Source organism: Euphorbia lathyris, chromosome 10 (genome assembly GCF_963576675.1).
Source record: "Euphorbia lathyris chromosome 10, ddEupLath1.1, whole genome shotgun sequence".
Taxonomy (NCBI): Eukaryota; Viridiplantae; Streptophyta; class Magnoliopsida; order Malpighiales; family Euphorbiaceae; genus Euphorbia; species Euphorbia lathyris.
This window is the reverse complement of record NC_088919.1, coordinates 51,903,527-51,916,244: the sequence shown is the minus strand read 5'-3', so window position 1 is coordinate 51,916,244 and position 12,718 is coordinate 51,903,527. Positions and strand designations below refer to the sequence as shown.

The 12,718-nt window shown below is 34.1% G+C and overlaps 1 protein-coding gene across 1 annotated transcript; it reads right to left on the bottom strand.

The window, feature by feature from the left end:
- Positions 1–7,804: 7,804 nt before the first annotated feature.
- LOC136208143 (heavy metal-associated isoprenylated plant protein 5-like) lies at positions 7,805–9,822 on the bottom strand. Its single transcript, XM_065998958.1, has 5 exons — positions 9,697–9,822; positions 9,103–9,232; positions 8,818–9,038; positions 8,660–8,738; positions 7,805–8,577 (listed from the first exon to the last, which is right to left on the bottom strand). Exons 1-5 carry the CDS (start codon positions 9,820–9,822, stop codon positions 7,805–7,807), a joined length of 1,329 nt encoding a protein of 442 aa, XP_065855030.1.
- Positions 9,823–12,718: the final 2,896 nt, after the last annotated feature.

Genomic DNA, 12,718 nt, shown 5'->3' with positions numbered 1-12,718 from the left:
TTCATACCATGTTCCTTCGGATAATTTCATTAGTGAAAGATCAATTAGGAGTAGTTTAACTTAATTAGGGGTAGAGTAACTTAATTAGGCATAGAATAACTTAGTTAGAATCAGATAACTTAGCTAGGATTAGTATAATTCAACCTAGGAGTAGATTAACTTAAGCAAAACAAACTCAAAACCCCCCTAAGCCTAGATAACACCTGAAACCGATAGCTCGATACTTGAGGAAATAAATCCTGTGGACGATAACCTGGACTTTCCAGAAATTTATTACTTGATAACGACGGGGTACAGTTATCCCTTAGTGAGTTCTCATCTTTAACTTAGGTGAGGGCGCATCAGGACTCCATCTCATCTCCCATAGCAGCAAGCCATTTCTCAGAATCGGCACCTTAAACAGCTTCCTGGTAAGTTGATGGTTCACGAGTGTCCACCTCTTCAGCAACCTGTAGTGCATAGCCCACCATGTCCTCATACCTCTTAGGTGGCCTAACTCCAACCCTCCTTGGTCGATCTTGAGCTAAGCTACGATGTGTAGCTTCAGATGGTTGAGAAACTGATGGTGTAGATTCTGGTAGCTTTATTTCTGCTTTTAACTCTTGTTCCTTCAAGCCACTCTCACTCTGTATGACCTGAAACTCCACCTGTTTATCAATGCTATCAGTTTCTATTGCAGTTGTAGGCTTCACAATGGGTCTAAGCACAGATTTTTCGTCAAAGACTACATTTCTACTCAAAATGACCCTTTTCTCTGATGGAGACCAGATCCTGAAGCCTTTAACTCCATCTCCATAGCCTACGAACACTCCCTTCTTGGCTCTTGGCTCTAGCTTACCCTCATTAACATGATAGTAAACTGTGCACCCAAAAGCTTTCAAATTTGAGTAATCAGCAACATTTCCTGACCACATTTCTGTAGGCGTCTTGAGTTGTATGCCGGTGTGTGGTCCGCGGTTAATCAAATAACATGCTGTGTTCACCGCTTCAGCCCAAAATCTTCTTTCTAACCCAGCGTTAGAGAGCATGCACCTCACCCTCTCCAGTAATGTCTGGGTCATTCGTTCAGCTACACCATTCTGTTGCGGTGTATTCCTGACTGTGTGATGCCGAGCAATCCCTTCATCCTTACAGAACTGATCAAACTCAGATGAACAGAATTCCAAACCATTATCAGTTCGCAGCCTCTTTATCTTCTTTCCTGTTTGGTTTTCCACCAATGCTTTCCACTGCTTGAAATTCTTGAAAGCTTCACTTTTATGCTTCATCATGATGACCCAAGTCATCCTTGAATAATCATCAATCAGAGACATAAAATATCTGTGACCTCCCAAAGACTCAACTCGAGATGGACCCCAACAATCAGAGTGGATGTAATCAAGTGTGTCTTTTGTTATGTGAATAGCTTTGGGAAACTTGCTGCGATGTAGTTTCCCAAAGACACAGTGTTCACAAAGCTCCAGACTCTTGACCTTATGACCATCAAGAAGATCATCCTTTGATAGAATCTGCATCCCTCTTGCGCCCATATGACCAAGTCTCATATGCCATATCTTTGTCATATCCTTCTGGTCAATCTCTAACGATGCAGCATTAGCTGAACCTGTAACAGTGGAACCTTGCAAGAAATACAAAGTACCATACTTCACACCTTTCAGAATCACATCAGAACCTTTATAGACATGTAGAACTCCATCTTTTCCTGACCAGCTGAGACCCCTGTTGTCTAACAGACTCAGAGATATCAGATTCTTCATCATCAATGGAACATGTCTGACTTCGTTCAACGTGCAGAACTTACCATCATGTGTCCTCAACTTGATCGAGCCTATTCCAACTGATTTGCAGACATGACTATTAGCCATTGAAATGCTACCTCCATCTACCTGCTTATAAGTTGAAAACCACTCTCTCATTGGACAAATATGGTAAGATGCTCCAGAATCAAGAACCCACACATCAGAGTGATGAGTGTGTCCATCAGCAACTAGAGCAATATCATTTTCAGAGCTGCTGTCGCCATCTGCTACAGCAGCAGAACCTGGTTGATTTTCTGATTTCTTCTTCTTCTTTGGACAATCAGTTTTCCAATGTCCTTTCTCCTTACAGTAATTACAGGTGTCGTCTGGCTTGGGACCCTTTGAGAACGGCTTCTTAGACTTCTTCTTTCCATTATTTCCCTTTCCCTTACTGCCACTGGCAACCAGTCCAGAGGCCTGATGATCTGCACCTGTATTGCTCGCCTTATGGCGCAACTCCCTGCTATGAAGAGATGACCTAACTTCTTCCAGAGTCACAGAATCTTTACCAACAATAAATGATTGAACAAAATTCTCATATGAAAGCGGTAAAGACACCAACAGAATCAAAGCAGCATCTTCATCTTCAATTTTCACATCAATATTATGTAATTCTAGTAATAATGTGTTCAATTGATCTAAATGATCCCTGAGTTGCGTACCTTCCTGCATTCGCAGGCCAAACAAACGTTGTTTCAGAAGAAGTTTGTTCGTTAGAGATTTCGTCATGTATAAGCTCTCTAACTTCATCCACAGACCGGCAGCAGTCTCTTCGTCTGAGACCTCAGTGATGACGTCATCTGCGAGGCACAACATAATTGTTGAATGTGCCTTTTCTTCTAGAATCGTCATCTCAGCAGTGACTTCTCCCGTTGCCTTCTTCAATGGCGTCCACAGACCTTGTTGTTTTAACAAAGCCCGCATCTTGATCTGCCATAGACTGAAACTATTTTTCCTAGTAAATTTTTCGATTTTCACGTTCATCGCAGACATCTTTCTCTCCAGAAAACAAAACCCCGATCGGAATTAATGAAAGATTAAATAATAAACAATCGAAAAAACACACATTTACGTGGTTCACCAACGTTGTGTTGGCTAGTCCACGGGCAGAAGGAGAATAGTATTATTAGGAGGCGAAAAATCAGATTACAATGATTAGGTTACATAATGGGGTATTTATAATACCCAATCTAACCTAATCCTACTAGGAACCCATGATGCTAATCCCACTAGGAACCCATGATCCCAATCCCAATCCAACTAGGAACCCATGATCCCAATCCCAATCCAACTAGGAACCCATGATCCCAATCCAACTAGGAACCCATGATCCTAATCCAACTAGGAATCCGAAACCCAATACTACTCCGAATAGGAAACACTGATTCAAGGCATTACGACAAAATGCATACTTGGAAAGTCCATGATATTTAAAGAGCCCTCTAGAAAAGCCACTACTTTTCCTGTACAGAACGTATAAATTTCAAAACAAGCCTAATAACAGTTTAAATTTTAGCTTTTCATGGAAATATAATGCCGCTGAAGAGATGCCAGATACTCCTCTCTTGATATTTGCATTTCTTCAAGATCTCTCGTATAATAAGTAACTTGGACCACATATTATTATTCTTTATATGATGCTGAAATATTATTGGAATAAAAAGAAGTATTTTCAGTCTCAAAGAAAAATAATGTCCATTAATGACTAAGTTTGAATATAGAAAAATATTTGTATTTCCCTATGTTAGTAAGAAAGAAAAAATGGCATTTGGATCCTTCATTAATGGAAAAAGAGAACCTAATATGGGAAAGGAGCTCATCATAAATAGTGAATGAAATCAGTAGCACACACATACAGAAAAATAGCTGCTTCTGGTAAAAGGTAAATATATAAAACTAGGACGCAAATGAGCTTTTATGAGAAAAATGAATATATAAAATTCAACATCTCTACCAAATTAGCAAGAATTCAAAGCCCCAATACTTTAATGCATCGAGATCATATGCTCTAGCCACAACCTCCTCATGATCATATGGCCCTATAAGTAGATAATTCTCATTATATGAAACATATATGAACTCAAGCAATAAGTATGTCTAAAACAATAGACTTGGTCATACTAGAAACTTACCCAAGTAAACTGGCATAATGATTAGCAGCAATTTTTCCATACCTAATAAAATGATATCACCGCCCCTCCACAAAATATTTCAGAGAACTCGAGAGACAGACTTTGCTTTCCCTTGTTATTGTGGTTCCATGTACTTTTATCCCAAAGTTGAGCTTCATATCTATCAATCCATCTATATCTTAATGGACCACAATATCAAAAGTTAGTGTCTGCATTGTTATAATTCAATTACATCCTTTTTTATTCTTAGCATCAAATCTAAACGAATTAAATTAAGATTTAGGATCAGAACCTCACCAGAATTTGTCAACAGTCAGTTATAGCTAACCATAATAATGCACACTAACATTCTATAAAAAGTTATTGATACAGTCAAATGCCAAAAACAAGCAATTTGCTTGAAATTTTTTGTCGCCCAACAACATACCTACTAACTCCATTGTAAATGGACCTACAATTACCAGCAGTACAAGGAGGCATCTACGCATTTAATGAATCAACGATGGAGCTCGTCTCAGCCAGAACGATCAATACGCTATTAGCATTGCAATTAATCTTAATTCGACCATCCTCATTCTTTCGCAACCGTCCAGCCATTGGATGCAGTGATTACCTATTACATCAAGTAGAGTCCCCAATTTACGAGTTCGAGAAGGTCTAACGCTTGAAATGTGTTTCATGTGTCACATGAAAGTATAAAATCCAAACAACAGTTAAGATCCAACCTAAAAATAGAACAATTGCAATTGGAATATATGTAAATCAAACAGGTGGTCATGGCATGATTTAACAAAACTAGTTCTAATTTATTAAATTTTTAGACTAGGAATTATAAAATTGACTATTATAAAACCTAGTTGAGACAAATTTGCTCAAATTGAAAGATTCAATTAGAGACTGGAAAGCACAAGCACCAATTATAAATAGCTGAAAATTATACAAGGGAGGAACACGATAAACATGAAGAAAAGGATTAGTTATTAAACAATATGCAAATAAACAATTCAAATGATCACCTTATGTTTTTCCCCCACAGAGTCTCACGTTGACCTTGATTGTTCAGGTGTCCAGTAACGATCCGATCATCTAAATCTCAAATCTTCACATCTAGTAAACTCGATCAACCACTTCTGGTGTGTTTGTTTGATAAATGATGAAGCTGAAAAGGAAAGAGCTTGAAAAAAAAGGGAAAATGAAGGATGTGGCAGGGAAAAGCACGTTAAATAGGCTGAAAGAGTAGAAAATAGCAAAGAAAATAACAAAAAAAAGGATTACCTTCACACCGAGTAAACAAGGGGATTAATCTGGCCGGGCACAATACAATCAGGATCCATGGCTTCGGCCATGGATGCAATGATGCAAAATGAAGAAAGAGCCATTTGAATGTTTTTTAGGTCTGTAATTTTGGGGAATTTTATTTTTTCTCTTTCACGTTCAAGGTTTTGCTTTTCGATTTGGTGGGAATGTAAGCCGCCTAAACATTTGGATGAATTTTTTTAAGCCACGTAAATGAAATTATTTTTAATATATTAGAAATTAATTTTAAAATATGTAATATTCTTGCCATGAAATAAATACCCGTGGCATAATTTCGTGGCATAAGTTTATGTTTGCCACGAAAATAAATTCTCCGTGGCATAAATATGTCTGCAGATTATAAGTTTGTAGTAGATTTATTTTTTCCCGTGGCTAAATGAAAATATGCCACGAATTTTAAATTTTACTTTCATAGTATAAAACAAATCAATTTTGTCTTAATAGTAGGCATTCTAACTCAATTATACTCTTCTTTTTAGGAAATGTCATTTACTTCTATCGTTATTACTTTTAAAAGCACAAAATTTAACTAAAGTAAATTTAACTAAAGTTTCTAACATAAAGATAAAAATGAGTTGAAAAAAATTATCATTAAAATAAAATTGAGTTGTTTTATACAATAAGAATAAAATATATATTTTTAATAATCTTGGGGTAAATTTTGTCAATATTCCAAATAATTTTGTTTTAATACTCAGAATAAAAATTCTACAAGGATGATATTTTTAGATAATTTACACCCTTGATCTTTTAACTTTTTACTTGTTTTCATTGTGACCTCTGAACTTTAAAGATGAACATTGTGATTATTGAACTTTGCACTATATTACATAATTACATTGTTCACCGTTGATTAATATGTGCACTCCAATAATAGTTAGTCCTCTATTATAAACTTGGTGAAAATGATATTTTAAACGATTTTAATTTTAGAACTTTGGATTTTGACGTTATTTAAGTGTTATTTAGTTAGGAAATGATTGTTTAAAAAGAAAAATCTAAAAAATAATAATTTAGAAAATCTAAAATGGCAGTAAAGTGCCCACATTTTTTTTAATCTAGACTGTTAGTAAAGAGTAAATTTGATATAATACTAATTTGGACCAAAATCAATTACATATATGTATATATACCATCCCGTTTATTTGTTATCCATTTGTTTATTGAAAAATATTGAATAAGAAAAAATCTTTGTTTTGAAAAATAAAATATTTTTTAGTATTTAATTACAATCCAAAAATAAAAACTCATAATGACTACTATTTTTAAAAGGTAAAAAGAAATATAGCAAGATTTAAAGACTAAAATAGTACAATATTTCCTTACATTCATTGTATTTTTTTCCACTAATCTAAGATTTTAGTAAGCATACAAACACCAAAAAAATCTACTGTACAAACAAACAGAATTTAAAATTCAAAAGTTTGCTACATAGATATATAAATTCAAGATATAATATTCATTTGGCTTTCTAAAGTAAGAGTGTTTGTTTCAGCTTTTCGGAGAATCGTTTAGCGTTTCACTCCAAACCACGGAAAATATAGCATTTGGTTAGGTTTATATAACTGTAACGTTTAACCTTTTTTCTTAAAACTGTAACATTTTGGAGCTTTTTATGAACAGTTGTTTGTAGTTATTTTTTTGATAGAAATTGGAACGAGACAGAACTTGGGCAGTGCGAGCACTCATGGCCCAAGAACTGTCAAACCCGCAGTATATTAATAAAAAAAAGTGAGTGTTTGAACAAGAGAAGACGAAGGAGAACAAACAAAAAGAAGGGGGCTTATTTACACAAAATATGTTTTTTCTTTAACATTATTTTTATTTCTATAGCATAATTATCGAAAGGATAAGGTTTTGTCATGTTCAATAATTTATTTGTTGATTAATTTAAAACATGTCTATATTTGACATTTTAAATATTAATATCAACAGTACAATATAATTTTATTAAACACTAATAATTAAACAACTAATAATAAACAGCTATTAGTTAACAGTTAAACCAAACGGATTCAAAAGTTTTAAGGTCAATTAGAACCTTAAACTATTAAAATCTTCAACTAAGCAAAAATCATCAATTCAGTCATCATTCAATGCAAAATTCATCAATTGATTTGGTTCGGTTGAACAGTTTTAGACGCTCTTCCCTAAATCCATTTTGAGCCAACACAGAGATTATTATAATCTATATCAAATATTCACATGATTTTAGAATACGAAGATAATTTGATGATTTTTACTCGGGGCCTAATTGATAATTAAGAAGTTTTAGTTTAGGATGAAATATTCATGCCTGGATTCAAACTAGTGGAGATCTCTAAGACTAACTTAACTACAAGTAGCTGTATATTTACCAAACTCAAAAAATTTCTTCTTGTTTACTGCTAAAAGAAAACCAATGTACTGCATTGGGAAAATCTGTACAAGGTTGTATGCAATATTATACACAATAGGCGATCCGGCTATAACCAGTACAAGGTTGTATGCAATATTATATTGCAATATTATATACAATAGGCATGATCGTCGGCTATATCATTCTCCATCGTGGTTTTACATGATGGAACAAGCATGAGGATTGTCGTCGCTGAACATTTGTGCTGGATTCACTGGTAGATGGTTGTACACTGGTTCAATATTATTGTATATCGGAATCTGGTAACCTTGATTTACCGGGTTATATGCATAATCGTATTGCGGATGTTGCGGGTAAACAATGTAGCTCTGAGCAAATATCCCGTCCATCCAATGAGTCGGAAAATATGCCGGATAATAGTCCATTTTATTTATTACCTCCGGCATAGCACCAACGTCACCACTAGCTGCCGTCGCCGTCGCCGTCGCCGTCACTGCAGGAGCAGGAGCAGGAGCTTCTTTGTTCTTCACCTTTGCTTCTTCTCCTCTTTCATCACCTTTCTTATCATCATTCTTTTTCTCTCCTGCTCCGGCTTCATCTTTCTTATCATCATTCTTTTTTTCTCCAGCTCCGGCTTCATCTTTCTTACCATGGCTCTTTTTCTCGCCGGCTTTGGAGCCAAAGCCTTCTTTATTGTCATCCTTCTTTTCCTCGCCTCCTCGGTCCACTTTCTGAGCATCATTCTTTTTCTCGCCTTCTCCGTCTACTTTCTCAGCATCGGTCTTTTTCTCGCCTCCTCCTCCGTCGCCGTCGCCGCCGACTTCTTTCTTTGCCTCGTCTGTCTTCGGCTGAACGACCTCACCCGACGTCCGGAACTTCTCCGACAGGTAAGGCACGAGGTCCTTAACTTCCATTGTCCACTTCACCGTTACCAGATCCTTTCTGTCGTCGACTGCCACGCTCTCAACTCCTGTTAATCGGTAACGTCAGTTATAATTTGAAAAAATATTTGTATAATCGCAGAGATTAAAATATTCTGAAAATTTATCTACCTTTGATTTTTCTGATGATCTTCTTCATTTTGGTAATGCAATCATCACAATGAGTTCTGATTTTCAAAACCACCGTAATCTGAGTCGATTAATTAAATCCAAACGAGTTAATCACTGTAATCAGAAACGAATTTAAATTAATTATTTTATTCTTATACCTCTTCAGGTGGTGGTTTCTTCACCTCCGGTTTCTTCTCAGCGGCTTTCTCATCCGCTTTCTTCTCACCACCACCGCCGGCCTCTTTCTTCTGCTGCGGAGATACAATCTGTACTTCCTTCTTCATTTTCTTTTCCAGCCTCGCTTTCACTTTCTCAGGGTCAACCTCCCCGGTCACCGTCAATTTGTTCGATTGACAATCCGTCTTCGCCGACTCCACACCTTCAACAACAAATCACAAATTTCAATTGGCAATCCAAATCAATCCATCCTATTCAATTCTCACCTTCTAAATGCTTCTTACAACAGCCTTCACAATGCATGTCGACTTTGTAAACAGAAACAGGCTTCCGTTCATCCTTTTTTTCGCCGCCGTCGGAAGTGGCGGCAGCCGCTTTATCTCCTTCACCTTCTGTCTGCTCATAAGAAAAACAAAATTAGATCAGAGAGAAACTCTTAATGAATATTCGAATCAGTAAAGTGTGATTCAAAGCCAAACCCATCTATTAAAGATATACAGTGTTAAAAACATTGGTAGAGTAATTTTAATTTTAATTTCAATTACACTTAATTCAGCCAAACTTTTAATTTTTCCAAATTTATCCACCTAAAAAAATAATGTTTTAATCAATTTTAATTTTTCAATTTTTTTGATTTGAAGTTTTTTTAAAGAGGGAGAAAGTTAATGTTTAGAGAAACAAAACTTCAAAAATGATAATTTTGAAAAATAAAAAATATGATTATTTAATTTTTAAAAATTTTCATTTTGAGATCGATATTGGTCAATTTGAAAAAATAAAAATTTTACCAACTACATATACCGATCTAAAAAAATGTGAAATCACGTAACATTTATTTGAAATTAACTCAGACAACTCACATGATGTGGTTGAGTAACAAACTCCATCGCTATATCTATGTCGCCGGAACACTTTCGAAAAGCTAGTTTGCTCTTCGCATACAAAGCTTTAATCATTAGATAATCTTGGAGGTCCTCCATCACCATGGCCGCACTTTTGAAATGTTTCCACATTTAGATTGATCTTCGTTCGGTGTTTGTCAAGCATTTCAAATGGGTGAGATCGATGGCCTAAAGATTTAATATAAAATGGTTTGTAATGACTGAAAATTCAACTAATTGAACAAAATTTACTTTGAAATAAGGGATGTTTGATTACCTACTTTTCTCTTTAGGTTTGTTTTTTTACTTTAAAAGAGAGACTTTTATGGGTTGGGTTAGACATCCTTTGTTTGTCTTTTATAGCTGAAAAATCAATCTTTTCAATCGTAACAGTCAATTTCATTGAATTTTCAGTTTCAAATTTATTTACCTTATAACCGATTAAAAGTTAATTTCATTGAATTTTCAAAATTGATTAAATATAGTCAAATATACATCTTACCATTTTTAAGAAAAATGCATTCCAAAATTTATTACATTATAACTGTCCAAATTTTTCAGTTTTAAAATTGTATTCCATTCTAACCTATTAAAATTCAATTAATTGTTTTATAATGGTTAAAATACATTAATAGCTTCTGAACTTATCTCAAAATGTTGATTGGCCCCCTAAACTTATAAAATGTTTTGTTAACTCCCTCAACTTGCTTAAATTAACCTATTGGCCACCTAGATTTGTTTAAAATGAAATATTGGTTTCTAAACTCGCCTATAGTGATTCATTAGCCTATAACTTGTTTAAAGTGATATTCATTTCAATTTGTTTAAATCTATAAAAATAAAGTCAAAACTTAAAAAATAAAGGTCTGATTCGTAATTCTATATCTTTAAAACAAATTAACTTTCTATTTTTTACACCTTTATGGCGTTTTTATAAGATTTAGAGACTTAATCATTACAGTTTAAGTAAGTTCATGAGCCTAATGAGACACTATGTAAGTGTCGGAGATAATAAAGGTTTTTGAACAAATTCAGAAAGCAACTGATGTATTATACCATAACTTTACAAAATGTAAGTCATCCAGGCTATCTCGAAAAAAAAAATATAATACTCATGTTGATTAATAAACACAAAATGGGAACAAGAAAAGAAAGTAAAGAGTAGAATTTGTTCAAATTATACCTACAATGAGATTTGGTTTTAGAATTTGTGTCACATAAAGGATGCAGTTTGTAAATAAGAATCACAACTAAGAAGATGTTAATTTTTTCCTCAATACATACAATTAAATTGCATAAGGATGAGACCACATTATGAACAAATGAAAAGACAAACCTTTGGGCAATATGTTCAATATCCTCTTTCTGAACGACTTTAGGATCATCGAACCCAGCCATATAGTTGTGTAAATCAGCAGACACAACATCGGCAATACACTAATTCGTGGGAAAGACCATGGAACCACTTGCAGCACCTATATCAGCAACCCACCCAAAGCCAAATCAATCCATAAACTAATATCAGAAAATTGAGATGTAAGATTAAGAGTCATAGTTCAAATAGCTTCAACAATACAATTGAAAGACGATTGTAAACCTTTAAAATGGAGCCGATTCACTCTTGCTCTTCTACTTCTTCAAAATGCGTTCTCCATCGGTCCTAATCCCGCTCTTCTTTAGCCCTATATTACATCTCATCCCTCTTCCCAATCCGAGTAGCTCCATCTTTTCACCTTGGTTCGAAACATTTGGATCGATCGTCGATGAACTCATCCCACATAGAGATGGAAAGTCAGAGTTGAGGGTGCGTACAAAGGAGAGCCAGGAGAATATTTGTCACGTCCGTGTCTAAAAATTTCGAATCTCTATTTTCCGAACTAGATTATATAATATATATCTTTTGGAGTGTTAATTAATTATGAATTTAAGTATATTACTGGGTTTAATTTAATATCTTCAGGTATAAATAAAAAGATTTGGGTAAGTTTTATAAAAAATTTAATAATTAAGGAGGACCTTTTATTAATAATCAATATTAATTAAAAAAAAATAGTTGATTCACATGAATTACTAAAAAGAACTTACTTAAGTATATTGAACTATCAAAATATATATTTGGGGAGATAAAGAAGGTTATTATATAATGGTTAGTTGAGGTTACAACACATATATTTAATTATTAATTTTATGTTAGTTCTTTACTAAAAAAAATAAAGAAATATGATGGTAATTGGAGTAGAAAATAGGTTATACGTGGCATTTATTTGAAAGTACAATATATATATAGAACATGTGTACACCACTTGTACAAAGGTTATATAATCATGCATCATAAATCAATTTTACATAGTCTATAAATTAGTTTCTTTTGATTTATAAAGGGAGGATATAAAAAAATTGTGGGAGATTTTGGAGAGATCTGGAAAAGAAATTTCAGATTTGGGTTTTCAAATAAGGAGAGAAAAAAACGTTTTTAGATGTCAAGGGATTACAACGGTTAATTTTTGGTGACCGATGGTGATGTTTCGGGATCAGCTAGCAATGGATCACACCGATTAATTTTCGGTAACCAGCGACGATATTTCGGTAACTGTATTTTTAGATTCAAATTATTTTTAAAATGTTCTAGGTATGATTTTAGTTTGGTTCCGATAGTTTCGTTAAATTTCAACAAGTTTACGAATAGTGATTTATTAAGTCAATAGGTTATTAATAAAAATATAAAATTTAGACAATTACATATTAAAATAGATGATCAAGTAGAGGTTTAGCTCACGGTCACAGAAGGAATTTACGGAAAGAATTTAATAGACGACCAATTAGAGGTTTCGGTCACGGAAAATATATGACACTAGTTAAGTATTAAATTGTCATTCTGAAATTCTATATATTGAAAAATAATAATAATATAAAAAACTGATAATAAAAAATGATACGGATAGACCTCTAGCAGTGTCACGAATCTAACTGAACCTTCATTCGGAATTAATGATACAATTTT